At 44.0% G+C, this 26,800-nt stretch overlaps 1 protein-coding gene across 4 annotated transcripts in view; it reads left to right on the top strand.

Moving 5' to 3' along the window:
* Positions 1-1,606: 1,606 nt before the first annotated feature.
* USP13 (ubiquitin specific peptidase 13) overlaps positions 1,607-26,800 on the top strand; it is a 134,125-nt gene continuing 108,931 nt past the window's right edge. For 2 of the 4 annotated variants that reach the window (XM_052642414.1, XM_052642413.1), the window contains exons 1-2: positions 1,607-1,824; positions 25,670-25,795. In XM_052642414.1, the coding sequence (XP_052498374.1) occupies positions 1,657-1,824; positions 25,670-25,795 (294 nt within the window). In that variant the 5' untranslated portion in view covers positions 1,607-1,656. Of the gene's footprint in view, positions 1,825-14,687; positions 14,729-16,305; positions 16,432-25,669; positions 25,796-26,800 lie in introns of those variants that run through there. The other 2 variants (XM_052642416.1, XM_052642415.1) reach the window with 2 other exon arrangements.

Below are 26,800 nucleotides of genomic sequence, written 5' to 3'. Positions count from 1 at the left end.
CAAATTCCCAGTCTTCTCTCTCTCTCCCCCTGCCCTTGGCAGCCGCAAGTCTGTTCTCTATATCTGTAAGTCTCTTTCGGTTTTGTACATTTATTTGTGCCACATTTTAGATTCCACACATAAGTGACATTATATGGTATTTGTCTTTCTCTTTCTGACTGACTTTGGCATTATTTTGTTCTTTTTCACCGCTGAGGAGTATTTCAATGTATATATGCACCACATCTTTATCCATTCATCTGTTGACAGACACTTGGGTTGTTTCCATGTTTTGGCTATTGTGAATAGTGCTGCTACGGACACAGGGGTGCATGTACCTTTTTGAATTATAGTTTTATCTGAGTATCTGCCCAGGGGTGGGATTGCTGGATCATATGGTAATTTCTATTTTTAGTTTTCTGAGGAATCTCCATACTGTTTTCTACAGTGGCTCTGCCAACTTATATTCCCACCAACAGTGTAGGAGAGGTCCCTTTTCTCCATACCCTCTCCAGCATTTGTGTTTGTAGACTTTTTAATGATGGTCATTCTGACCCTCTGTGAAGGGGTACCTCATTGTAGTCTTGATTTGCATAAAAATCAGTCTATTGAGTCACTTTTTCTGTTTGATTAACTGGTAGGTGTCACTGGTATCCTGCTCCTTAGATTAGATGTAGTTAGGGAAGCTCGGTGGAACTGACCTCATGTTCTGAGTTTCTTTCTTTCTTTCTTTTTTTTTTTAAAGAAAATAAGAGTATGCTGTGACACATTTTCTGTTTTTGCAGATTATTATATCACCTCCCACCCCAACCTATTCCCATTTATTATTTAATGAACTGGACATGCAAAGGCAGGGAAGAAGCATGGATGCAGTAAGAGCGCAAATCAGTCAACTGAAATGGTTCATGCAGAGAAGACTTTCCAAAGATAGAGAAAAATATACCTTCCCCCAAATAATCCTGATACTCTCCCCCATTCGGAAGAAAAGTCAGTATTACTGGAAAAATATACATTTATCCTTACTTAATCTTACTCTATTCTCTTTCAAAGAGCTTTAGATCTTAAAAACGTGAGGAACATGTCTTAGATTAACATCGAAGTGCCAAAAACAAATTTAGATTTGGGCCCCACTTTAGGTTCTAGAGTCCCAGCCCTATCCAATCAGGGTACGTCCCCGCTGTTATCCTGGTTGTTTAAAAGCTAGCGGTTTAAAAAATCTCAAATCCTGCCCTTTGTTGGCTGCCTCGGAGTTTCCCCTTCGCAGACCAGCGATTTATGATAGAAAACACGGCGGTGGTGCTCCACCGCAGCCGGCCCCGTAGCCTGCGCACCCAGGACTCGCCCTCCGCCTCGGCCGCCAAGCCCGGCCAGGGCCCCAGGCCCCTCTCCAGTGCCCCCTCCCCGCGCGCTGCGCAGGGTGCTCCCGAGCGCCCCGCCTGACGCTGCAGCTGGGCCGGCGATTCGCCATTGGATTAAAAATAGCAGCGTCCCCTTCACCAGCCAGCCCGCCCGCCAGCCCAGGCCCGGGGGTGCCCGCTCCCGCCCCGCGGCCGGCTCTCCCCGCCCGTCCCGGCTCGGCTCCAGCAGCCCGCGCAGCCCGCCGCCGCCGCCGCCGCCGCCGCGGAGGTGGGCAGACCCAGCGCCCCGCTCGGCTGGGCTCGAGTGCGCGCCGCGGCCATGCAGCGCCGGGGCGCCCTGTTCGGCATGCCGGGCGGCAGCGGCAGCAGGAAGATGGCTGCAGGAGACATCGGCGAGCTGCTAGTGCCCCACATGCCCACGATCCGCGTGCCCCGGTCCGGGGACAGGGTCTACAAGAACGAGTGCGCCTTCTCCTACGACTCCCCGGTAAGTGAGACTCGGCGGCAGGACGGCGTCTCGGGGGAGGTTGCGGTGCCCGCGGCCTGCGGCGGTCGCGAGTCGCCGAACTCGGCCGCACGTGAAGCGCGGGGGGGAAGATGCGCGGCGGCAGCCGGGGACCGGCTCCTCCGGGCCTCAGAGTTGCCTCAGGGGCACGGCAGTTCGGCAAACACTTAAGGAGTGCCTACTGGGTGCCCGGCCGCGCTGGATTCCCCAGGGCTGCTGCAGCTGAAGCCCGGGACGGCCGGGGTCATTTGCTCCGCTACCCTTCTTAGGCTGCCAGGACCCCAATTCCTAGCAGCGGTTCCAAAGCCCCGCCACCGTTTGAAAGATAGATCGAGTCGAAGCATTCCCTAATCTTAACTGTGCGTTGCAGATGGTTTGCGTCCTCTTCGGGGGGAGCACGGAGGGCGGGTGGGCGGACGAGGTTGATTCACTCCGGATGTACGCAGCCCTTCTCTTTCTGGGACCGTTTGCTTTGCCCAGGGATTCCCACTCCTGGACAGTTCTGCTTTCCTCTCTGAGCTTTCCTCTCTCCACTTTAAATTGCTCCCCACTCCTTTTCTTTCCGTCAGAACATCGGAAGAAACCGTCGGGTGCTTCCACTGGGGCAGCAGAAATAGAGGGTCTGTTGGATTGTTAACGGTTTCCTGAATCCTTTCTCTTTCCCTCCCAAACGAGTCGCTTTGACTGAAATGCACCAGTATAAATGATTAAAAGTTCAATCGCTAGTCGTGACCTCAGAGACTGGCGGGGAAAGTCGAGACGCACCACCGCCTTTCACCCGGCGCTGTTGGTGTGTTTTTCACCAGGTTGTATGTGTATGTGTGAGAAGGAAAAAGGAGGGTGAATTGTCCTTTTCGGGAGTCAAAATGGGCTTCAAAGTGACTCAGCTGTCTGGCGTTTATCATGTCTTTTTGAGGACCAGGTTATTTTTATCCACCCACTTTAGAGCTCATGTGTCACTCGGCAGATCTCAATGCAAAAGGGAGGTTTCTGGATTGGAGGCACCGAGGCAGGTTTCACAACAATAGTCTAACACAGTTTATTCACATTATGTTTTGTTGGAGGGAAAAAAAAAAAGCCAGATAAATGGCACATGTTCCAAAGTATCGTTATTATCTTGAGTTGCTTTCAGCTGATTTCCAAAGCTTTTTTGTTTTGTACACAGTGGAGTTGCAGAATTTATCCTTTCTGTGCTATTTTTCTTTTATGCTAATAACAGATCGTTTGGGAGATAAAAGTCTCATTTATTTGCTCATTACTTTCTTTTCTTTTAAAAAGGTGTGCAGTGTGAAGTGAAATGGCTATATTTATTACTTAGCGGCTTCGGCTTGTAATCACAACTTAATGTGTCTGTCAGCAGTGTCATTGTATCCACAAAGTATCCGAAAATGTCATGTCCAGATTTTGTGGCTAGTGTTGAGCAGGTTTCCACTAATAGCTTCTAAAGGTGGAGAGGAATGATCCTAATTAACTTAAGCAATCGAAGATTGTGAATGCCGTGGGGAAAGTAGCCCAAGTATTTTAGGATGATACATCATGTAAAGTGGGTAAAACTGCTTTCTCTTTGTTTAACCTGGGTTACTCTTCAGATTCTTCTTGCAAACTTGGTTATTGAAAGTCTTTGCCGTGTTTTATAGTGTATGGCAGGAGTGAAGAAAAAAAGCTGATTATTTTACTCACTTTCACAAATAGTTATTGGAAGGTTCAGTTCAGTTCAGTTCAGTCGCTCAGTCGTGTCCAACTCTCTGCAACCCCATGAATCGCAGCACGCCAGGCCTCCCTGTCCATCACCAACACCCGGAGTTCACTCAGACTCAGGTCCATCGAGTCACTGATGCCATCCAGCCATCTCATCCTCTGTCATCCCCTTCTCCTCCTGCCCCCAATCCCTCCCAGCATCAGAGTCTTTTCCAATGAGTCAACTCTTCGCATGAGGTGGCCAAAGTACTGGAGTTTCAGCTTCAGCATCATTCCCTCCAAAGAAATCCCAGGGCTGATCTCCTTTAGAATGGACTGGTTGGATCTCCTTGCAGTCCAAGGGACTCTCAAGAGTCTTCTCCAACACCACAGTTCAAAAGCATCAATTCTTCGGTGCTCAGCTTAGTGTGTGCCAAACACTATTCTAGAAGTATCTTGTCCAGTGTAAACTGATTTCATTCATGTCACAGTAGTTCCTTGGGGAAGACTGGGCTTATTTACGAGGCTGATGAATCAGTATATTTCTTTATGTTTCAAGGGAGGAAGAGCAAGAAGATTTTATAACAAGTTATATTAAAGTACAGTGCATGATAATTCGAGATCTTTCCCTATGGTACTTATTTAACACTTCATCATGAATCTCATAAGGGTTCTAGAGCATCTACTATGTGCCAGCTGTTACATTCATGGCTATAAGAACCATACAGAGCAAAATTCATTGGTGGCAAATAGCAGAGACTTTAATCCACCAGTGCAGTAGGACTGTGGTAGAGAAAGGACCAAAATCATCTGAGTGGAAACAATAGCCATCCTTGCATTGGATACTTTTGAAAATGGTCATAAATAAGGATGGTTAGAAATAAACAGAACAACATTCTAGGCCACGTAAACTATATGTGTAAACACAAAGTGTGAATATTTTCTTTTTATTTGCTAGTAATGTATTTGGAAGAAAAAGACTGATTTGAAAAGCAGTGAGGTCAGAACCAAGTAGAATAGAAGATGGGGGCCTTGAATGCCAAGAACAGGATCTTGAATTTCATGTGGTCAGTTATGGAAAGGTCCGGTGAGTAATATGATTTAAAGGGGTGTTAGAGGAAGACTGAATTGATAAATGTTTATTTTGCGTCTCCCATGTCTAAGGTGTGGCGTGACCACTTTTACCATTCTTCTCCTTTGTGGGTGTGAAGTGGGACAGCGTGACAACTCATTTCAGTGTCTGCATGCTTCCTTTCTTCCCACCTGCTAGGGATTTGCACAGAGCAGATGCCCAGTAACAGTTATTTTCGCATGAGTGAGAATTTGTCTTTTCACCTACCAATTTGGTCCACTGTCTCACCATGACCAGTAATGTTCACCTCTCTAGGACTTGGTTCATCTTGCAGGATCTGTAATGGGACCTTCCTGGAAAAGGGGGAGTTTCAGCTTCAGCTTTGTGTTCCCAGCTGCTGGCCCAGCATCTGGTATATGTACCAGGAACTCATTGAATGTCTAGGAAACATACAAAATTATCTGTGGTTATGGGTTATGAAAATGGCAAGGATACACCACATGGGAAACACTGGGAAAGGAATCTTGTAGGATTCTCCTGTAGAAAGTGGGACTTTGTTGTGGGGGACAGATGTGAAAGAAAGAGCTGGACTGGCAGGGTTTGAATTCTAGCTGTTACCCAGCATTTTAACTTCTGTGTGTCCCAGTTTCTCCAGTCTGCAAAATGAAGACGATAATAGATCCTACCTCATGGGGCTTGTGGATTAAATAAATATGTGTGCCTGGCCAGTTAGTAATTGCTATAGGAAGAAACAGGGCTTCCTTGGTGGTTCACATGGTAAAGAATCTGCCTGCAATGCAGGGGATCTGGGTTTAATCCCTGGATCGGGAAGATCCCTTGGCGAAGGGAATGGCAACCCACTTCAATATTCTTGCCTGGAGAATTCCATGGACAGAGGAGCCTGGTGGGCTACATACAGTCCATAGGGTTGCAAAGAATCAGACATGACTAAAAGCTACTAACATTTCAGTTTCATAGGAAGAAAAGAAAGAGATAAGAAGTTGTAAGCCCAAGTGTTTGGTTGTCAAGGGTTTTGTAGAAAGTTTGACATAGTTAAGTGGGGGAAATTGGTTCATACTTCTGCTCACAACCTTCATGAACTGCCATGTAAAATCTACTCTCTCCTCTTTAGTTATTGAGCCCCACCTTCATCTGAATATACCTTGTCCCACCTCTCCCCCCTTTCTATGTTGCCAGCTCTGAGGAGTTCAGACTCTGGGTCTTCAACCTGAGAAGACTTTTCTTCCTTTTCCAGGACCGCCTTCCTCTCTTGGTAATCTTTCAAAGCTCTTTCTCAGCCCTTTCTTTCTGCTTTAGACTTCATCCTTTCCTCTGAAGCTTACATTACTTAGGGTCTGTGTTGTACAACACGGCAGTTAGAGTCTATCTTATATAGTTTGCCATCATTTTATTTCTTTTTACCCACTTAACTGGTAGTTTTAAAGCATCTGCTGCTGCTGCTAAGTTGCTTCAGTCGTGTCCGACTCTGTGTGACCCCATAGACGGCAGCCCACCAGGCTCCCCTGTCCCTGGGATTCTCCAGGCAAGAACACTGGAGTGGGTTGCCATTTCCTCTTCCAATACATGAAAGCGAGAAGTCGCTCAGTTGTGTCCGACTCTTAGCGGCCCCGTGGACTGTAGCCTACCAGGCTTCTCCATCCATGGGATTTTCCAGGCAAGAAAGGAGTGGGATGCCATTTCCTTCTCCGTTTAAAGCATCTACCAGGTGCAGAGCCTTGTACCGAGCACTTGGTAGGAGAGGAGCAGGGCCACAGGGCTGGCTGCTAATTATGCTCCCGCCCCACCTGTGTGAGTGGGGGGACCTGGGCTTATGTCCTGTCTCAGCTGGGGTCAGCTGAAGACTGAGACAAGGGCTGTGGCCCAGGCCTTTTATTTTGGAAAGGTATCCCAGGGAACACAAGAAGAAGAAGTCCAAAGAAATAGGGACAAAGGGAAGGAAGGAACGCCAAATGAAGGTGAGTTACTGGGTCATTGCTCCCCACCAGGACTCTGGCGAACTATCAGTGCCCTTCAGCATTGGCTTCCCACCCCGGGACCCGACCCAGAAGAAGAGAGTGTTTATCCATTGGCTCCTGTGACGGGTCGGTCAAGGGTTGGAACTTTCAGCCCCTCCTTATCTCCTGGGTTGTTGTTCAGTCACTCAGATATGTCCAACTCTTTGTGACCCTGTGGACCGTAGCCTGCCAGGCTCCTCTGTCTGTGGGATTTTCGAGGCAGGAATACTGGAGTGGGTTGCTGTTTCCTTCTCCAGGGAACTTCCCCACCCAGGGATTGAACCTGAGTCTGATGAAGACAGCAGCAACAAAAATCCCTGAACTCTGGGGCTGGAGGGTGCTGAGGGTCACAGAACCCCACACTCCTTTTAGAATTGGGTTCTGGGTTCAATTCCTGGGTCAGGAAGATACCCTGGAGAAGGGCATAGCAACCCACTCCTTTCCCCCTGCCCTGCCCTGCCCACCACTTCTTCTGGTTGCTCATTGATATCCTTTAACATCCTTTGTAATAAACTGATAATCCTGTAAGTAAATTGTTTTCCTGAGTTCTGTGGGATGCTCTAGCAAAGTAATTGAACCTGAGAAGGACGGAGGAGCCTGGTGGGCTGCAGTCCATGGGGTCGCTAGAGTCGGGCACGACTGAGCGACTTCACTTTCACTTTTCACTTTCCTGCATTGGAGAAGGAAATGGCAACCCACTCCGGTGTTCTTGCCTGGAGAATCCCAGGGAAGGGGAAGCCTGGTGGGCTGCCATCTGGGGTCACACAGAGTCGGACACAACTGAAGTGACTTGGTAGCAACAGCAGCAGGGCTTCCTGGGATACTATTTATAGTCCATTCTTCAGAAGCACAGGTGATAACCCAGCCTTCCCACTGGTGTTTAAGGGGCAGGGGGAAGCAGTCTTGTGGGGCTGAGTCTTTACTGTGCGGACTGTGATGGTAACACCAGGTAATAGTGTCAGTGTGTGTTAGTCACTCAGTCGTGTCTGACTCTCTGCAACCCCATGGACGGCAGCCCGCCAGGCTCCTTAATTGAGTTAAATTGTGGGGCACTTGGTGCCTATGGAGAGATGGAGAATTGCTTCCTGTGGGAGAAACACCCTCTCCCCATGCCCCCCACACACATTTGGTGGCTGGAAGGGAAGTACTCTGTAAGTAGAGGAGGAACTATACTTCTGTCTTTCCTTCCTTCTCCCAGTCTTTGTGGATTTGCCTGGTACTACCTCAGACATTGCCAATAATAATAATGACAGCTGATATCTGTACAGAGCAGTGGTTCTCAACGTGTGCTTCCTGGATGGGCAGCACCAGCAAGTCCTGGGAACCCGTGGACATGCCAATTCTTGGGTCCCTTCCCAGCCCACTGAAACAGACACTCAGGGGATTGGGGGTCTAGCAAGCCTGATTTGAATAGGCTTTCCAGGTGATTCTGAGGCATGCCGAAGTTTGAGAGTCAGTGACAGGGCGTTTACTAGGTGCCTGGGAGCATTCTGGGCATGTGCTTATTCATATGTTAACTCACGCAATCCTCAAAACAACCTTATGCTGTGTGTTATCATTTTGCAGATGAGGAAACTGAAGCACAAAAGTCACACAAAATATTAAGTGGTAGACCTGAGTTTTGAGTCCAGGTTACCTGGCTCTAGAATCTCCTTTTGTTCCTTATTTATACCACTTTAACCATGTTAATTGTACAATTCAGTGCCGTAAGTGCATTCACATCGCCGTGCAACCATTATCACCATCCATCTCTAGCACTTCTTTACCATCCCAAACTGAGACTCCGTACCCATGAAGCAATAACTTTCCATCCCCCGCTACCTCCAGCCTCTGGTAACCACTGTTCTATTTTCTGTCTCTGTAAATTTGCACATTCTAGATACCACACGTAACTGGGATCACAGAGTATTTGTCCTTTTGTGTCTGATTTATTTCACTTTGTATGTTTTCAAGGTTCATCCATGTTGCAATATGTGTCAGAATTTTCTTCCTTAGAATGATATTCTGTGTTTCTTACAGACCACATTTTGTGTGTCCATTCATCTGTGGATGGACATCTGGGTGGTTTCTATTCTTTTGAGGATCATGAATAAAGCTGCTGTGATCAGTGATATACAAGGATCTGTCTGAATCCCTGTAGAAACGGTGCTTTTTACTGTTGTGCTGTGTATGCCGCCTTCTGGGCAATACGACTTGCCATTATGGGGCTTACTTGTTTCCCAGGGGGAAAAATAATTTAGGATCTATGTGGAAAGACCTTCCTTCTAATGGATAAACAGATATAAGATAGTAAAGCAAAATTTAGAAATTTACACATTTTTTTTCCTCTTTGAAGGTGTAAATTTTAAATATAATTGGTTTCACGTATCGAAAGTTCCCTTCTGGGCGTTCCTGGTGACTCAGTGGTAAAGAATCTGCCCTCTGATGTAGGATACACAGGATTGGTCTCTGGTCAAGGAACATCCCACATGCTGCGGAACAGCTAAGCCCGTGTGCCCCAACTATTCAGCCAGCGCTCGAGAGCCTGTGCTCCGCAACAAGAGAAGCCACTGGAGGGAGAAATCCGCACGCTGCAACTAGCTAGTAGCCCTCGCTTGCTGCAACTAGAGAAAAGCCTGCATGAAGACCCTGCATAGCCAAAAGTAAATAAAATTATTTAAACAAACCAAAAAGTTCCCTTCCAAAAGCAACTAACTAAAAAGTTGTTTTACAGTAAGAATTCTCAAGCTTTTTGGACGCTTTATTCTTAAACATTTTTGAGGACTTCAAAGAGCTTTTGTGTGGTTTCTATCTATTGATATTTACTATGTTAGAAATTAAGACAGAAAACCTTAAAACAACTTCCATTCTATTAGCTGTTAGAGTGATGGCGTCATCAGATGACATATAGACTCTGAGAAATAGTCGTGAGAGAATGTGAGTGAAAAAAGACAAGTAAGTTCATTCTGAAAATAGTGTTGACCTCCCAGGTCCTTTGAAGGGTCTTGGGACATCACAGGGTCTCTAGGCCATACTTTGAAAACCAGAGTTCTAGAGTTTAGACAGGAAAAGTACAGCTGGTTACCCCAGTGACTTATCCTGCCTGCATTGTGGTTTTTGTAGATTGACTTTTTCACATTTGCAGTGATCAAATAACTTGATAATCTTAGCTCAACCATAATGTCATATTCTACAGGTTCATTCTTTTTAAAGCAAATTAAAACTTACAGAATTTGACTCTTTGAAAACTGCAGCTATTAGTATTTGGACCTGGAAATTGTTGGTTCTTTCAGAGAAGAGAATTCTTCATTCCGTTGCCTGTAAGTTTTATTGTAGGGTCCTCTGGCTGGGCTATTTCTTTGGGGAACCTTGTGTTGTTGTATCTTGATATTTTTCCTTTGACCACTGGTTAGGAGACTTTTGTTATCACTTCTCTGGAAACTGAAGATTTGTCTGCCAGACTCAAGGAGCTGAGCAGAAGAGGATGAGGGTGGTCTCAGCATTTGGATATTGAATACCAGCTATTTCATATAATGTCTCCTGGTTCTCAACCCTATCCTTGTTTTGCTCCCCATCCTTGATGGCAGGATTCTATTGCACATGGCAGATGTGAGTGTGTCCTTCTGGGACTCAATGGGGACGTCAGTCATGGGGGGAGCTGGGGTCATTTGTGCAGTTTCTTGTGATGTTTGTGTGTTCTGATTTCCTGAACTTGAGTGGTGGTTTCTCTGACCTTGGCTCTTACAATTCTTCCCGTGATTTTTGTCCCTCTATTTCCCTATGTTAAATCCCTTCCTGCCTGAAATACCTAGAATAGTTTGTATTTTCTGACCAATTCTGGACTGATACACGTACATAGCACATACATTTCTAAGTCTCTGTGTATTGTGGCACCCCTATTTTTAACTGAACCCATTGTCTCACAGACCTGCATTCTGTTTTTACCTGCTTTAGAGAATAAATCAGTAGTTCGCTAGTGTGGGAGGACACAACTGAATGACTGCAACAACAGTGTGGGGAGGGACTTCTTGGAATGGAGAAGGAATCTTGGGTCCTGAGTGTTACCTACACAGATTTTCAACTTTTCCTCTTCATTTTAACTCCCTTTCACCCCAATTTCAGAGTAAGCTGGAGTTGTTCAGTCACTAAGTTGTGTCCAACTCTTTGTGACCCCATGGACCGTAGCACACCAAGCTCCTCTGTCCTCCACTCTCTCCTGGAGTTTGCTCTAATTCATGTCCATTGAGTTGGTTATGTCATCTAACCATCTCATCCTCTGTCACCCCCTTCTTCTCCTGCCTTCAGTCTTTCCCAGCATTAGGGTCTTTTTCAGTGAGTCAGCTCTTCGAATCAGTTGGTCAAAGTATTAGAGTATTAGCATCAGTCCTTCCAATGAATATTCAGGATTGATTTCCTTTAGGATTGACAGGTTTGATCTCCTTGCTGTTCAGAGGACTCTCAAGAGTCTTCACCAGCACCACCGTTTGAAAAGCATAAATCTTCAGTGCTCAGCCTTCTGTATGGTCCAACTCTCATATCCATGCATGACTACTGGAAAAACCGTAGCTTTAACTATATGGACCTTTGTTAGCAAAGTAATGTTTCTGCTTTTTGATATGTGTCTAGGTTTCCGAGGAACAAGTATCTTTTAATTTCATGGCTGCAGTCACCATCTGCTGTGATTTTGGAGCCCAAGAAAATAAAATCTGTCACTGTTTCTACTTTTTCACCTTCTATTTACCATGAAATGATGGGACCTGGTGTCATGATCTTAGTTTTTTGAATATTGTGTTTCAAGCCAGCTTTTTTACTCTCCTCTTTCACCCTCATCAAGAGACTCTTTAGTTCCTTTTCACTTTCTGCCAGTAGAGTGGTATCATCTGCATATCTGAGGTTCTTAATATTTCTCCTGGCAATCTTGATTCCAGCTTGTGATTCATCCAGTCCAGCATTTTGCGTGATGTACTCTGCATGTAAGTTAAATAAACAGGGTGACAATATATAGGCTTGTCATAACGCCTTTTCCAATTTTGAACCAGTTAGTTGTTCCATGTCCAGTCCTAGTTATCTAGAGTCTTTTGGAAATTCTGGGGTATAAATCAGATTGGATCTTGTCTTCCCTCTTGTAAGTCTAGGGTTCGGCTTTGTCAGCTCATCTTAGTCTTTAGCGCTTATCCACCTGCAGTCCAGTTTCCAGATTTTGTTATGTTTTAAAATATCACTTAAACGTAATTTTATTTGGGTTTCAGAAAGGAGTGAAATTGATGTATGTGTGTGATCAGCCCTTTGTACCCTAGGATCTTACTTTTCTCATCTAATAATCAAGAAGTCACTTGCCATCCTGTTTTGTCAGCGGTTATGGCACCCCACTCCAGTACTCTTGCCTGGAAAATCCCATGGATGGAGGAGCCTGGTAGGGCTGCAGTCCATGGGGTCGCTAAGAGTCGGACACAACTGAGCGACTTCACTTTCACTCTTCACTTTCACACATTGGAGAAGAAAATGGCAACCCACTCCAGTGTTCTTGCCTGGAGAATCCCGGGGATGGGGGAGACTGGTGGGCTGCCGTCTATGGGGTTGCACAGAGTTGGACATTACTGAAGCGACTTAGCAGCAGTAGCAGCAGCAATTACCTTTAAAGTTGTATCAGATTTAGAGCTTTGGAATGTAAGAGATGATGCTGATCCTGCAGGAAACCTTTAGGGAAAGTTTGTGTTCAGCTCATGTTGAACTTGGTTACCTGTGCAACTCTGAATTCTCATTTCACTCTCCTGCTTTCTTCTTCCTGTGGATGGAGTTCGGTCCGAGTGCTGCGGTTCATTTAGTGCCCCAGGCTGGGGGATGTTCCTGGTCATCCACTCTGCTCCCTCTCCCTCGCTGTCTTTTTAAACAGTTGTGTAAAACACTCACAGCATAAAATTTACTGTCTTAACCATTTTAAGTGTATACTTCAGTGGTATAAAGTAGATTCCCATTGTTGTGCAGCCTTCACCACTACCCATCTCTGGAATGCTTTTCATCTTACAGAACTGAAATTCTGTCTCAGTTAAACAGTAATTCCGCATTCCTCCTTCTTCTCAGCCCCTGGCAGACACCATCCTATTTCCTGTCTCAATGAGTTTGACTGTTCTAGGTATCTTACATAAGTGGAATTTATCCTTTTGTGACTGGCTTATTTCACTTACCTTGTTTTCAAGGGTCATGCGTGTTGTAGCATGTGTCAAAATTTCCTTCATTTTTAAAGCTGAATAATATTCCATTGTATGTATATAGACCAGTTCAGTTCAGCCGCTCAGTTGTGTTCGATTCTGCAACCCCATGAACCGCAGCACGCCAGGCTTCCCTGTCCATCACCAACTCCCAAAGTTCACCCAAACTCATGTCCATTGAGTCGGTGATGCCATCCAACCATCTCATCCTCTGTCATTCCCTTCTGTTCCTGCCCTCAATCTTTCCCAGCATCAGGGTCTTTTCCAATGAGTCAGCTCTTCGCATCAGGTGGCCAAAGTATTGGTGTTTCAGCTTCAACATCAGTCCTTCCAGTGAACACCCAGAACTGATCTCCTTTAGGATGGACTGGTTGGATCTCCTTGTAGTCCAAGGGACTCTCCAGAGTCTTCTCCAACACCGTGGTTCAAAAGCATCAGTTCTTTGGCGCTCAGCTTTCTTTACAGTCCAAGTCTCACATATACATGACTACTGGAAAAACCATAGTCTTGGCTAGATAGACCTTTGTTGACAAAGTAATGTCTCTGCTTTTTAATATGCTGTCTAAGGAGTAAACATCTTTTAATTTCATGTATATAGACCACATTTTGTTTATCCATTCAACTGTCAACGGACACTTGGGTGGCTTCCTCCTTTTGGCTATTTGGATAGTGTTGCTGTGAATATAGTGTATTCCTTTCTCTTTTATGTCACTTCGCATTAGTGATGGGGTTCCAGTTTGGCTTTTTGTCTCCTACACTGCCAAGGCTCAGGTTCTCATCACCTCTTGCCTAGACTCCTGCAGAAACCTCTTAACTAACTTCCTTACGTCCCTTCCATCTGTCACGTTGCATTCCCAGTTGTTTCTCTAAAACATGGGTCTTGTCACGTCATTTCCCTGCCTAGGAGTTTTCAACAGCACTAATCTAAAAATAGTAAACAAGTCAGTTTATCACATTGATCTAACTTTCCTTGCTAGTGTTGTCTCTCAGCACCTGCTTACTGCCTGCATTCCCTTTGGCCTTAAGGACTTTTTCTTCAGATGGTCCATGCTTTCATTCCTCTGCACATTGGCCGGTACTCTTCCATTAGCTTGGAATGCCTTCTCCCAACCCCTCACCCCCTGCACCCCACTGATCCCTAAAACCCAGCTCATGTATTTTCCTGGGATGTTCTCCACACCCCCACCCCCAAGCTGGGCTAGAGATTTATTGTCCATCTCTATCATGGTTGAGGTACTGATTGTTGAAGATACAGAGTAACTGAGATCTTAGAGAATTAAAGGGAAACGAGTAGAGAACTGATGACTGGTGGTCCAGTGGTTAGAACTTGGTGTTTTCACTGCCTGGGTTCAATCCCTGGTCAGTGAACTAAGATCCTGTAAGCCAAGCGACACAGCCAAAACAAAAAACAGTAGAGGGCAGAAAGCTGTGCCATTTTGTGAACCTGTGCTAGTAAATCTGTATCTTTTCTGTTTTTATATTTTTTAAAAATCATAAGCATACATATTAGAATAAAACATGTTCTTAAAAATAACCAGTGCTGTATTTTTATTTTATCATATTGTCTGGAAAGTTATAAGCTGGAAAAGTGAGGGAAAGGTGTCGCAGCTACTTGCTGTTTTGTGTATTGTGATTCTAGATGCCCCAGGGTCTTGGTGAAAGCAATCACACATGGTGATCTGGGGGAGATGACTTGAGAGCTGGTCTCTGTGAACATCACCCAGGCCTCTGTGCTCTCTGCTCATGTGCAGTGTTACGGGTGATCAGCCCAGGACAACACTTGTCCCCATGTGCAGACGAGATGTGAACAAGAGCACCTATTTTTGGAGCTGGAACAGCAGGACAAGGCAGTAATGACAAGAATTTGATGAATCTGAACATGCCTCCGAACTAGAGATGTTGCTTAAGATACAAAAGAATATGTGCTTCCTGCGGTAAGATTAAAAATAAGATTTTGTTTTGTGTCAGTTAGCAAGGACTCATACTTATTTAGAGCCTCCTATGCCCCTGGTACTGCTCTCAGTGCTATGGTGGAGGTGTGAGTTTTAGGAGAGAAACAGGACCACAGGAAAAGAGGGTATGATCTGGATCTTTCTATCATAGTGGAGTGTCTATAATGAGTCAAATACCGTATGAGGTACTTCTATACACACCACCTCATTTAATTACAATAGTAACTGGCTTATAAATGACAGTTACTGTTGTCCTGTTTTACAGAAGAGGAAGCTGAGAGTCAGGGAGGTTCAGTAGACTTGTATGTGACAGAGATGGGATGTCAGCCCTGATGCGTCTTGAGGTTAGACCCTGAAGCACTGTTAGGATGTTCAAGTTATGAACAGTGTGGCCCTGAATGGAGATCTCAGGCACAGGAAGAGTAGGTAAAGACTGGAAGAGTTATTGGTCTGGACAGTCAGGTGGGACCTGAAGAGGGGGCATTTTGGAGCAGGGGAGACAAGGCGTGGAGGTGGGACCAAGCTCGGTGTGCATGTGAGAGCCTTCACCGGCTAATGGGAGAGAGGATTACTGGGGAGACTGGAAGGCAAGGCTGACATCTCTGTGGGTGATGGAGATTGTCTCGATAAGATTAGACTAGACTGGCAGGCCAGTTAAGAGCAAGGGAACAGCATGAGGCCCTGTGACTGTGAGAAGACTGAATAGTAATTCCCAGGAGTTTCTTGTAATTTCAGAGGGGGTTGCCTCCATGAGGGTGTTGGCAGTGGGGATAGAGATACTGGGGTGGTAGGACTAACTTGGTAGAGATTTCGATGGAGGCTGTGGTTCAACTTGGTGACGGAATATGTAGTGGGAGAAGGCGTGAGAGGAGTTAAAGACGACTTCACGGCTGGTACCCTGGAAGATGGACTGAATCAAGGACAGATGAGGGAGGTGAGGCAGTCAGATGCAATGGGCAAGTGCTGCGTGCCCTCAGGGAAAACTGCAGACTAGCATGGCGCTCAGAGGTCAGTGTTCAGACTGCAGGGTCTGGCAGCCCCTAGTTTAGGGACTCAGGATTTGTGAGTAGCCCTTCCTTTCTAAGAGTCCCAGGGTCCCACTGCTTTGCTCCTGGGGTCTTTGCCCCTGGGGTTATTGAGGGGGCAGCAACTAGCACAGGCCTCTTGGCTTCCTGCTGATTGGCTCGAGTTCCAGAAAAACTCAGACAGGAGCCTGGGGCAGCATTTCCAGCCTGGGGTTTTGGAAACAGCCTCAGTTGGTGTGAGCTGTCTTTCCAGACCCCCAACCAGCAGAATGCAACCACTAATAGATCAGTTTAGTAGCTGAAGTTGTTGTTGTTTAGTCGCTCAGTCATGTTTGATTTCTTTGTGACCCCATGGACTGCAACACGCCAGGCTTGCCTGTCCTTCACGGTCTCCTAGAGCTTGCTCAGACTTGCGTCCATTGGGTCGATGATGCCATCCAACCATCTCATCCTCTGAGGGAGGTTACCACAGAGGGACATCCTGTACTTAGCAATTCTTTGTTCTATAGTGAAAGCCTTGGGCATGAGTGTTTGCTGGCCTCCTTGAGGGGAGCTCTGTTCAGGGCTGTTGTGTGTGTGTGTGTGTGTGTTGTGTTGTGTGTGTGTGCTTAGTCTTTGTGACCCCATGGATGTAGCCTGGCTGTCCATGGGATACGCCAGGTAAGAATACTGGAGTGGGTTGCCATTTTCTTCTCCAGGGGATCTTCCCAACCCAGAGATCGAACCCGGGTCTCCACTACTGCGGGCGGATTCTTTACTGCCTGAGCCATCAGGGCTGTTATTCATACTCAAATTTAGCTCTTATTGATGGGCTTTTATGAGTTAGCCTGGAAGCCTAGTCTCTGTGTGTAATGTGGTTTATCAGGGGAAACGCATCCTGAAGAAAGCCATCTATTCTTAAAAAATAGTAAGACCCCTGACTTTAAGAGGTTTTTTACCTTTGACAAAGCAGTTTCACGTTTTTTAAAAAAGATGTATGCTGGGAATTACTTAGGTGGATTATAGCTTCAGTTCAGTGCTGCTGAAGATGTTCACCTCATCTTCATCCTCTCAGCTTTTATTTTGCCCGTTTGACCTGTGAGCATCATAGTAACTACTGCTTCTCTTGTTCTGCCTAAACCCTTCCTAGCTGTTCAGGTGACAGCATCCTCATTGCTCCAAATACCCAGAGCAAGGATTTTGTTTTATGCTTAGGGGAAAAGTTAATAAATGATGCCTCTGTGGAATAGGAAATTTACAGCGTGTCAAAACCTGCCTGCTGGGCCTGTGCTTCTAGTGTCAGACCAGGCTGTGCAGCTCTAAGGTGTAGGAGTTCTCTGCAGAGAGAACGTCAAAGTTGGAGCAAACTTGAAGAAATCATGACTGCGTAACGTTTCTATTTTGTCTTAACACTTCATGGCCACAAGCAGGATTTATCAATGTTTAGCAGAGAGGCCAACAGTCTCTTGGGATTATATGCATTTTTTTTTTTTTTTTTAGCTGATATTGTCGTTCAGTCATTCAGTTGCATCCGACTCTTTGCGACCCCATGAAATACATACAGCATGCCTGATGTCTGACAGATAGCTGATATGGACAGATTTATTTCTGTGGATTTGCTGTGGAAACCGGGGTTTTGGATTTTGCAAATGTTGTATTCTGGGAGTTTTGTTCTACTGGTGAACGGTTTGAGTCTTTCCTTGCTGTTCAGCCTGTATATGTTTCTGATGGTACTTTTCCTCTGTTTCCCTTTTCTGTGGATTGCATGCTTGCTGCACTGGATCTGGAACTTTGTTTTACTTTCTTATTGCACATTTGCTTCCCATCTGCATGCACATAATTTTTTTATTTTAAAACTGTTGTCTGTTTGTTTTTCTCTAGGAGCCAGATTGTACTGGACAATCTGTGTTCCGGTCATTAGAATATTCATATATACCATACAGGTATGGAAGGACCCGAGAGGCTAAATTAATAGACAGGTGGTTGCTCGATGAAAGAGTTGAGAGGGGAGAAGATGGGAAGTCTTATGAAGTAATGAGTCAAAATGTTTAGGGGTTGACCTCTAACTGCCCTTTCTCACACACTTCTACAGTTCTGTCTTCTGCACTTCTGAGCTGTATCCTAAAGTTGTATCCTAAATCTGCCCCAGTTTCCCCATCTCTGCCCTCAGCCCCTTTCCCGTCTTCCTTGTCTGCCTCCCCCAGGCTCAGCCATCGTCTTACCTTGTTTAGACAGGGCTGTCTAAAAGAACTTTCTGGGATGATGGAATTGTTCCATGTCTGCACTGCCCAGTGTAGTAACCCCTAGCCCCATGTGACTACTGAGTACTTGAAATGTGGCCAGTATGACCAAGAAACTGATTTTTTTGGTCACCTACTCACACGTGGCTAGTGGCCACTGAATTGGACAGCGGGAGCCTAGGCTTTACGGTAGCCTGGGAACCGTGTATTCTCTGGGTCCTCTCTCCATAATTTTCTCTGTGGTAGCCAGAATGATCTTTAAAAAAGTAGATGAGATTATGGTGCTTCTCATCTGAGAACCCCCCAGTGCATCTACAGGCCTGTCTTCTCTCTCCCCCGACTCCAGCACCCTGGGTTTCTTTCTGTCCCTTTGACGACACAGCCAAGCTTTTCCGGGAGTTGTGGCCTTTGCACACGCTTTCTCATCTAGAGTGTGTGCTCTTTCTTCGTTTTGTTTGTCTGATCCCTCATTTTGAGATCTTGCCCTTCCAGGAAGCCCTCCCTCCCCGCCACCCACAGCGTGTTACCCCCACCACACTGTATCAAGACCCCAACTCTCTTGTTTCCAATCTCAGGCTCCTCTGTCACTTATCTCTGTCAGAAATTATCTTTTACACCTCTCTGTTATTTTCTCTCTCCTTGCTGGGATGCAGATGTTATCAGGACACCAAGCTTGCTTGTCTCTCTCTTTGCTGAATAAACTCTTCCTGTCCCACATCCTCCCATACCCTCTTCTCTTGCACCCCCGGAGAAGACATCACAACCACATGCTCTCTCACAGCTTCTTTTCCAGACTCTGCACAGACCATCCCCTTCGGTAAACTTGGATGCCATCCAACTGGGGTACAGTGTCCTTGATTAGCTTCATTTTTTCTCAGTTGTAATCACTTTCTTGTCTGCCTCCCTGATCACCTACCTCTCTTACTTGTGGCGTGTTCCCACATTTCCTTAGCTACTTGTTCCGAGATAATCTCCTACTTATTTCGAACCACGCTTTTGCTTGGCGTAGCGAGAATAGCCAGCCCCTTAAAGGTGAAGTTGTGAAAGCCTGAGGAAAACTTGGTTTAAGCAAAGGGAACATTGGAATGACTGCCTGTTCTATTGTTTGATTCTAAATACATTCAGTTAAGAAAAGTATTCCTGTTTTATATTATTAAAAAGTGAGTCCATGTTCCCGAAGAAAAATTAGAAAATGCCAAAAGACTGTGAAGAAAAAAAAAAAAATCCCATCTCAACTCCCAATGCTGATATGATATCCTGTGTCATGGAGTGTGTATGTGTTTGTATATTGCATAGCAGATCATACACACTCTTTTGTTGTTTGCTTTCTTCACTCAAAAATACCATGTACAGCTTTTCCTATTAGTAAATAGTCATCTCAAGTCAGTTTTATTTTTATTTCATTTTAAAAACACATTTATTTTATTTTTGGCCGTGTCAGGGTCTTGTTGCGGCGCTCGTGCTCTCTAGTTGTGGCACACGGGTTTAGGTCCCCTGCGGCATGTGGGCTTGAACCCACATTCCCTTCATTGGAAGGCGTTTTCTCAACCAGTGGACCACCAGGGAAGTCCCCCCCAAGAAAATTTTAAATGGCTGAAGAGTGTTACACTTCATGGATGCACCATAAATCACTAAGCAAATCTTTTCTTGAGCATGCGGGTTATTTCTTTTCTCTATTAACAGTTAATTTGGTTCGTCTCTCTTTTTATTTTCAAATAACACTCTAGAAAGTACCGCGTTCTTGTTCTTTTCGTCTCCCTTGCGCGTGAGTGTGAGTCACAGCCCTCTCCGGTGCTGGTACGTAATTTGTCCTGGACCTGGATGAGCTGTGACTCTGTCTACCTACATCATGTTTCTCTTTGGGCAATGACCGCTTGTTTTCCACACTGTTCTGATGTTATACAAACAAGGGTTACGTGGAACTCTGTTTCCAGAGTATGTGGCCCACACAGGCTCCCTCTCCCTTCCTGACTTCCAGCAGAGGCTGGTCTCCAAGTACACACTGTTGTAAACAAAGTTCTCTGAACACCTAGTGATTGACAATGTGGTGTATTTTTATTTAAAAGGATTGTTCCTTTGCTCCTCTGAAACATCTTGTAACCTTGACCTTTATATTCCCCCAGTGTTTTAATATTCTTTTAAATGGCAAGCGGTGTAAAACAAGGTGACTTTGATGTTACTTTTGAATAGTAGGCTGGGTCATCTAATGTAAAGTCATAAGTGAATGGCTCTGTATCTTTTGTATCTGTATTGAAATGTATTGAAGATGGGGCACAGACATTGCCTGGGTTTCTAATGTGGCTTCTGTCTCTTAGGGTTTGATCGTGGGGTGGGAAAAGTTGTCAGAGGGAATTCTTAGGGAGCCTTGGAGAAGCCCTGAGTGATATTTCTTGACTTCCCTGCAATTTCGGGTTTCTAAATCAAGTCTAGCCTCTTGGCCCAGTTTCTGTTCAGTGCATTATGTAAATGATAATTAGAATCTGCTTTAGTCAAGAAAATGCAGAGAAGCACACACTGGCCATTTTGGGCTGGCTGGCCTCTGGAAGGGATGGGGGTGTGGAGATGGCACTGCTACCTTGAAGAACCCTGCGAGGCCAGCTTGGTTATGGAAGGTAGGGGAGCTGGGACACAGCAGGCCTGGTGTCCATGCTGCAAAGAGGGTGACTTTAGCCACAGAAACCTGAAAAGTCAGTATTCATGCTGGTGCCTCGGGCCGTTCTTCTGTGCCAAGCCCTCGGTTTTCTTTTGATGATTCTCATTCTTTATGGACAAAGGAGCCTTGTGGGCTACAGTCCATAGGGTCAAAAGAGTTAGACACTACTGAGCGACTGAGCATGCACTCACATTATTTAGTTATGCTGAAAGACTTGAAGTAGAGCCTGAGCTGAGATGTATTTCAAATCCAGGTCAGAAGGGCACCGAGGGCTGATTTGAGAGAGAGACATTAAGCTATGTAACTGAATGACAAATAACCACACAAAACTTTCCATTCCTCCCGGAAATGTTTGTTCAGTCCTGCTCTGTACTGCTCAGGTACTGTCTTTGCAATTCAGTGATGAGTGTCATCCAATTTTCCTTCCCTCAGGGAGCAAATGCATGAGTGATTGAGCTTCTGAATGTGGTGGCCCCAAGTGAAGGAAGTGAGGGCTTTCCCTGCTACAGATTTCAGTGAAGAAGATGCTGACAACTGTGAAAAGAAAGTGGATTTGGAATTAAGGACCGTTGGCATGGGGTCGAGCAGAGGAATGTGAGAATCGGTCATGGGCAGTGGCTGGCAGGGTGGACTGCTCGATGGGTGTGCGACTTGTGGGATCTTAGTGTCCTGACCAGGGATTTTGAACCTGGGCCCTCGACCGTGAAAGTGCAGAGTCCTAACCACTGGACCACCAGGGAATTCCCTGGTTCTGACGTGGGGTGCTCTGCAGGCCTGAGGCCTTGCTTGGTGTCCCTGGAGGTCCTTGAAGAGATGCTTTCCTGACAGTGAGACACTCAGCACTGGGCAGTTCACCTCACTCTAGAACAATGCTACTTGAAGTGTGGTCAGCTGACTGGTGCCATGAGATAAGCTCGAACATTGAGAGTAAGCATTTGGAAATTTCTATAGCAGCTTGCCATTGTGGCCACTTCCAAGTGCCCCAGCAGTGGGTTAGTTTGTTTGAACAGGATATAGACCCACTTGAGTTTTGTGGTGCTGAAACACTTCGGTTCACGCCTGGGTGAAGGTGAGAACTAGCCATGCGCAGCAGGACCACCGGAACCTCGTACCTTTCCTTAATGAATAGAAGTGCAACAAAACAAAATAGCCTGGCCCTTCACGACAGTAGTATGAGAAACACCTCTCTACACCAAGCACAGAAGTAATGGGGGGTAAGGCTGAGACCCCCAAGTCAAGAACTTAAACATAAAATCTTTGATCTGTTCCAGTTTCATTTCAGGTTTTTGTCAGCCTACAACCTCCCTTCCCCTCTTCCTTTTTCTTCCTTGTCATGAGCATGTGTTCCATGAATATTATTTTCCTATGTACATTACATGCAATTCTACACGTTTTCTGTACACATTACACACGATTCATATATTTGTCATTTTAAATAATGTTGCAGTATCTGTTGTGTTTATATGTCTCAGGTTCTTAGTTCCTCTGTTTGGGGGCTGTTTTCCTATCCTAAATAGTTCATCTGTGAATATTTTTGTACAAATTAGTTATTTTTCCTCTCGGGTTCCTGAAGTCACAGCAAAGGAGAAATAATGAGCTAATTTGACTCTTAAGAGTGTTCAAACCCTCACCCTCTTCCTCTCATTGACCATCCTCCCCGTCACTAAGATAACTGCCCCCAAAAGGACTATATACCACTTGTCTTCATGTGGCCAGTAGTGCAGCCAAGAAATCATGCAGGACCTTCTTGTATAAACAGACAATAAGGAGACAAGAGAGAAGAAAGTGTAGATCACTAGATGGGTTAAACTAAGGTGTTTGTTCTATATGAGTAGCTTTTAAAGGGTTTTCTGTTAGTGTGTCTTAACTTTTAGAACTACTGGCAGATTCCTGGGGCAGTGCTTCCAGTTCAGAGCCTCTAGTGAGGGCCATAGGCTGTTTCAGAGGCCAGCATATATGTGGGATGGAAGATGTCCTTGGGTATTTAGAATAGAATCCTTCCCTACGTGGGGTTGTCTATGAGTGCCCAAGCATTCTTCTCTTTAATTATGGACTTTGTGACAGTATAAAGTGACTCCAGAGATTTAATATTGGATGTTTGGTATATTAAATTTTTATCAAATTCCTTAATAAGTAAAAAATTCTTGGCAATGAAGTTAGTAGAGGCTTTATGATTATATTGGAGATTACATAATCTTGTATTATATAGCTATTCTATATTTTTCTTAAGAAAAATGCTGTACTTGAACGTTTTTCTTCTCCTGCTTGCTAATTTCTTGGTTCTCCCACTAGCTGCCTAATACATTTTATGACAAATTAATATTTGTTATCCCCAGCCTGTGTGGCTGTGAGACTGACCTTTTTCTTCCTTCTTTTCCCCCAAGTAGAAAATAATTGTGATAATAGGAGATACATGCAGCACATAGAACTTTTAACTCATAATAAATAATTATCAATTTTTACATAATGACTTATAGCACAGTGGGTGTTTCTTCCCCTTTGAACTACACGAAGCCCTGCGAGGTGGGAATTTGCTAGAGGTATGTTTATTGAGGAAAATGCTGACTCTCAGAGACTATCTGACAAGCTCTGTTGAGGTCATAGAGCTATTTAGTGGCAATTCAGGACCTCTGGTTTCAAGTCTAATATTTCCCCAATTATGTCTTCTGGTTTGAAAACTTTCTGATTGAACTACATTTTTTTGGAAGAGGATGGAAGTGTTCTTTTTTTTTTTTTTAAATCACACTATGGAATGCTCAGTTTAATTGGCTTAATGAATAACTTGCCATTATAATGGTGCAATATGTTTTCTTAAGGATTATGACTATGCAAAAGAATCTGTTTAAATAAGTAAACAGTTATTTGAAAAAATCTTTTGAAAATATTTACCTAATCTATTATCAGGTGAATGCAATGTGTTGCCTCTAGTTGAAGAACTTTTCTATTCTATTCCAGTGATGTCATTTAAAGGGAAAAAGTTAACCAGAAGCACAAGCTATATAATTCTGAGATTTTTGGATGGTATTTTATAGTCAAGTTTTAAAAATTTCACTTGTAAGTATTTGTTGCCAGGCTATAAAATTGAAATTGATTTTTGTCTATTGACCTGTATCCCATGACCCTGTGAAATTAAATTCACTTATTAGTTTTATTAATTATTTAGTAGATTGTAGATTCCTTAGGATTTTCCATGCAGACAATAATGTCATCAACAAATTTAGGCCATTTTACTTCTTTCTTTGTGACTTTCTTTTTCTTGCCTTACACATTATAAATGCTACAATAACGGGCACATGTTTGAACTAATGTTGCAATGTTCTTTTTGTGACAAGGCTTCTTCATGTTTGGTTTATAAACCATAGATACAGTGTTGGAAAATTTTATTTGAAATTAAAAAAAATAAACAATCTTGGGATATTGAAACTTTAAAAATTGTTTTTCATATATTTGTAAGGGTATCAATGTCTGTTTTGATATTGTAATTTGTGTTCTACTAAAATTCATTGTAAGGAATGTTGATCGATGTTTGTTGGCAATTCTAACAGATGTTTCAACTTTTTGTTTTTTAAAGAATTATTTGGATGGTGGAACTCATAGGATAGTAATAAAAATCAATTTTCATTGAGGAAAGGATGAGTAACTTTATAGAAGTTTACAGAGAAGCACATTAAGCAAAGGGAGAGAAAAGGTAGGATAAAAAAATCAAGTATCTCAAATGTGAACAATATCCTTGCCTGTTCATTATAGCTATATCTCCATAATTAAATAATATTTGAAGTATGGCAGAGAGGAATAAAACAGAAATAGATTCAAATTTAACTCTGACACTTCCAAATTGTGTGAACTTGGGCAAGTCACTTATGTTTAGTTTTTCTTTAACTATAAATAGAAATAATACTAAGCAGTTTGCAGTACTGTTGGGATTAGAAATAATATGTGCAAAGCACTTGACACATATCAGGTATTCAATAAAAATGTGAGGACTCCATTCTTTATTATTTATTTATGTTATTATTTATTTATTGAATTGTTATAATTTATTAATGGGCACCATCAAATATCATGCATCATTGAAGGAAGGGGACAATATCTTTGACGCATCCTGTCCTGCTAAAAGGATGTAAAACTTTATGTTCCTGTAGACTTGCACTGACCAGTGAGGGAGAACGATGAAGAACTATTGAATTGATGGTCTTTGTAACGAGAACAGATTTGTAGTTGCTAAGTGTGGGGGCTGGGGGAGGGAAGGGTTGGGAGTTTGGGATTAGCAGATGCAAACTATTGTGTATAGGATAAATAGACAAAAGGTCCAGGGATGGCACAGGGAACTATAATGAAGATTTTGTGATAAATTGTAATGGAAAAGAATAAGACAAAATATGTATAACAGAATCACTTTGCTGTATAGCAGAAATTAACACAACATTGTAAATCAGTTATACTTCAACAAAGGTGGCGCTAGTGGTAAAGAAGCTGACTGCCAGTGCAGGAGATAAAACAGACATGGGTTTGATCCCTGGGGTTGGGAAGATTGCCTGGAGGAGGAGACATGGCAACCCACTCAAATATTCTTGTCTGGAAAATCCCAGGGACAGAGGAGCCTGGCGGGCTACAGTCCATAGGATCTCAGAGTTGGACACAACTGAGCGACTAAGCACATACTTCAGTAAAATTTTAAAAAGCATTATTATATGGAATGATGGTCATGGGATCAGCTGCCAGCTTTCTTCTATCCCTGATCACCCCTTACCCCAGTTTGGAGAGTCAAGCAGGCATGTTTACTCCCCAGAGCCCCTAGGGTTTTACCTGACTGTGAGACTGCTCTGCTGTCAGAGAGCACCGGGGACCCAGGGTTGAGGCAGGAGTTGTGTAAGTGGCTGTGAGCCCTTGAGGTCACTGCAGGTGACTGTGATGGCTGGACTTTTGCCAGACTTTGTCTTCATCATTTGTCATTGTTTGTCTTCCTTCCCCTTCTCTGTTCCTGTGTCTAGACTACTTGACTAACATTGTAACCTGTCTCTTCTAGAATTCTGAAGGCGGACTCTATGTATGCATGAATACATTTTTGGCCTTTGGAAGGGAACACGTGGAAAGACACTTTCGAAAAACTGGACAGAGTGTCTACATGCACCTGAAGAGACATGTGCGTGAGGTGAGATATGCGTTTTGGGAGAACTGGCCTTGACGTCTTCCCTGTAACATTGTCTTAGTGGGATTCATCACGAGGAGGTTTTACTGTGCCCATATGGCTTCTCATTCTCTGGGATGATGGGAAACAGAAGTACCACTGTTGGCAGACCTTCATAGACTTCCCAAACCTTAGCTTAACCAGTTTTATATTTTCCTTCTTGTAATGTTCCGTTCAGAGTTGTTAAAGACATGAGTTGGCTGATAGAAAAAAAAAAAAAGTCAAAAAAGTACATCAAAGTACAGAAAATAATGCCAGAAACACTCATGGGTACAAAAATCAGAAATAAAAGAAATTTGGATATTTTTGCTTCAATTTTTTTTTCTTAGTGAGGGAAAGAGCTTTTTATTTTTTTCCCTACAAGTGCAAGTCTCTTCCAGTTCCCTCCCTCCACAGAAGTAAACGCTGTTGTGAACTTGCTGTTTCTCAGTCCCATGAATGTCATTATATTTTATGTAAGTATGGCCATTCATGAACAATGTGCAGCATGACTTTATATGTTTTAAAGATGTAGATAAATAGTATCATGCTGTTACCTCTAATTCTGCCTAGAGTTTTTCCCTTCAGTGAGATCTCATGCATCTGGGTATACTTCATTCATTTCAGTAGCTGTTTGGTGTTCCATTTTATGAGTATCTTCTCATTTACTACTCTGTTCTCCCATTTGAAGACATTTAGATTGTTTCCATTTTTTTTGTTTGTTTGTTTCTACAGACATTGTACAAATGAGCAGTTTTACACATTTCTCCTGGGGGAACCCGTGCAAGATTCTTTCAGAAATAGATCTACAAGTGGCAGTGTTGGCTCATGCATGTTCTTATCTTCATTTTTACTGGACATTGCTAAATCCATCCATATTGGTTGCACCAATGTACATTCCAGTTTGCTCTGATTATGCATGTCTGTTTCCCCACACCCTCACCAGTGCTTGGTCAGAATTTTGATGTTTGCTAATGGAATGGTTGTAAA

This window comes from Budorcas taxicolor, chromosome 1, assembly GCF_023091745.1.
Source record: "Budorcas taxicolor isolate Tak-1 chromosome 1, Takin1.1, whole genome shotgun sequence".
Classification (NCBI taxonomy): Eukaryota; Metazoa; Chordata; class Mammalia; order Artiodactyla; family Bovidae; genus Budorcas; species Budorcas taxicolor.
The sequence above is the reverse complement of the archived record's forward strand: the minus strand, read 5'-3'. Positions and strand labels throughout refer to the sequence as shown.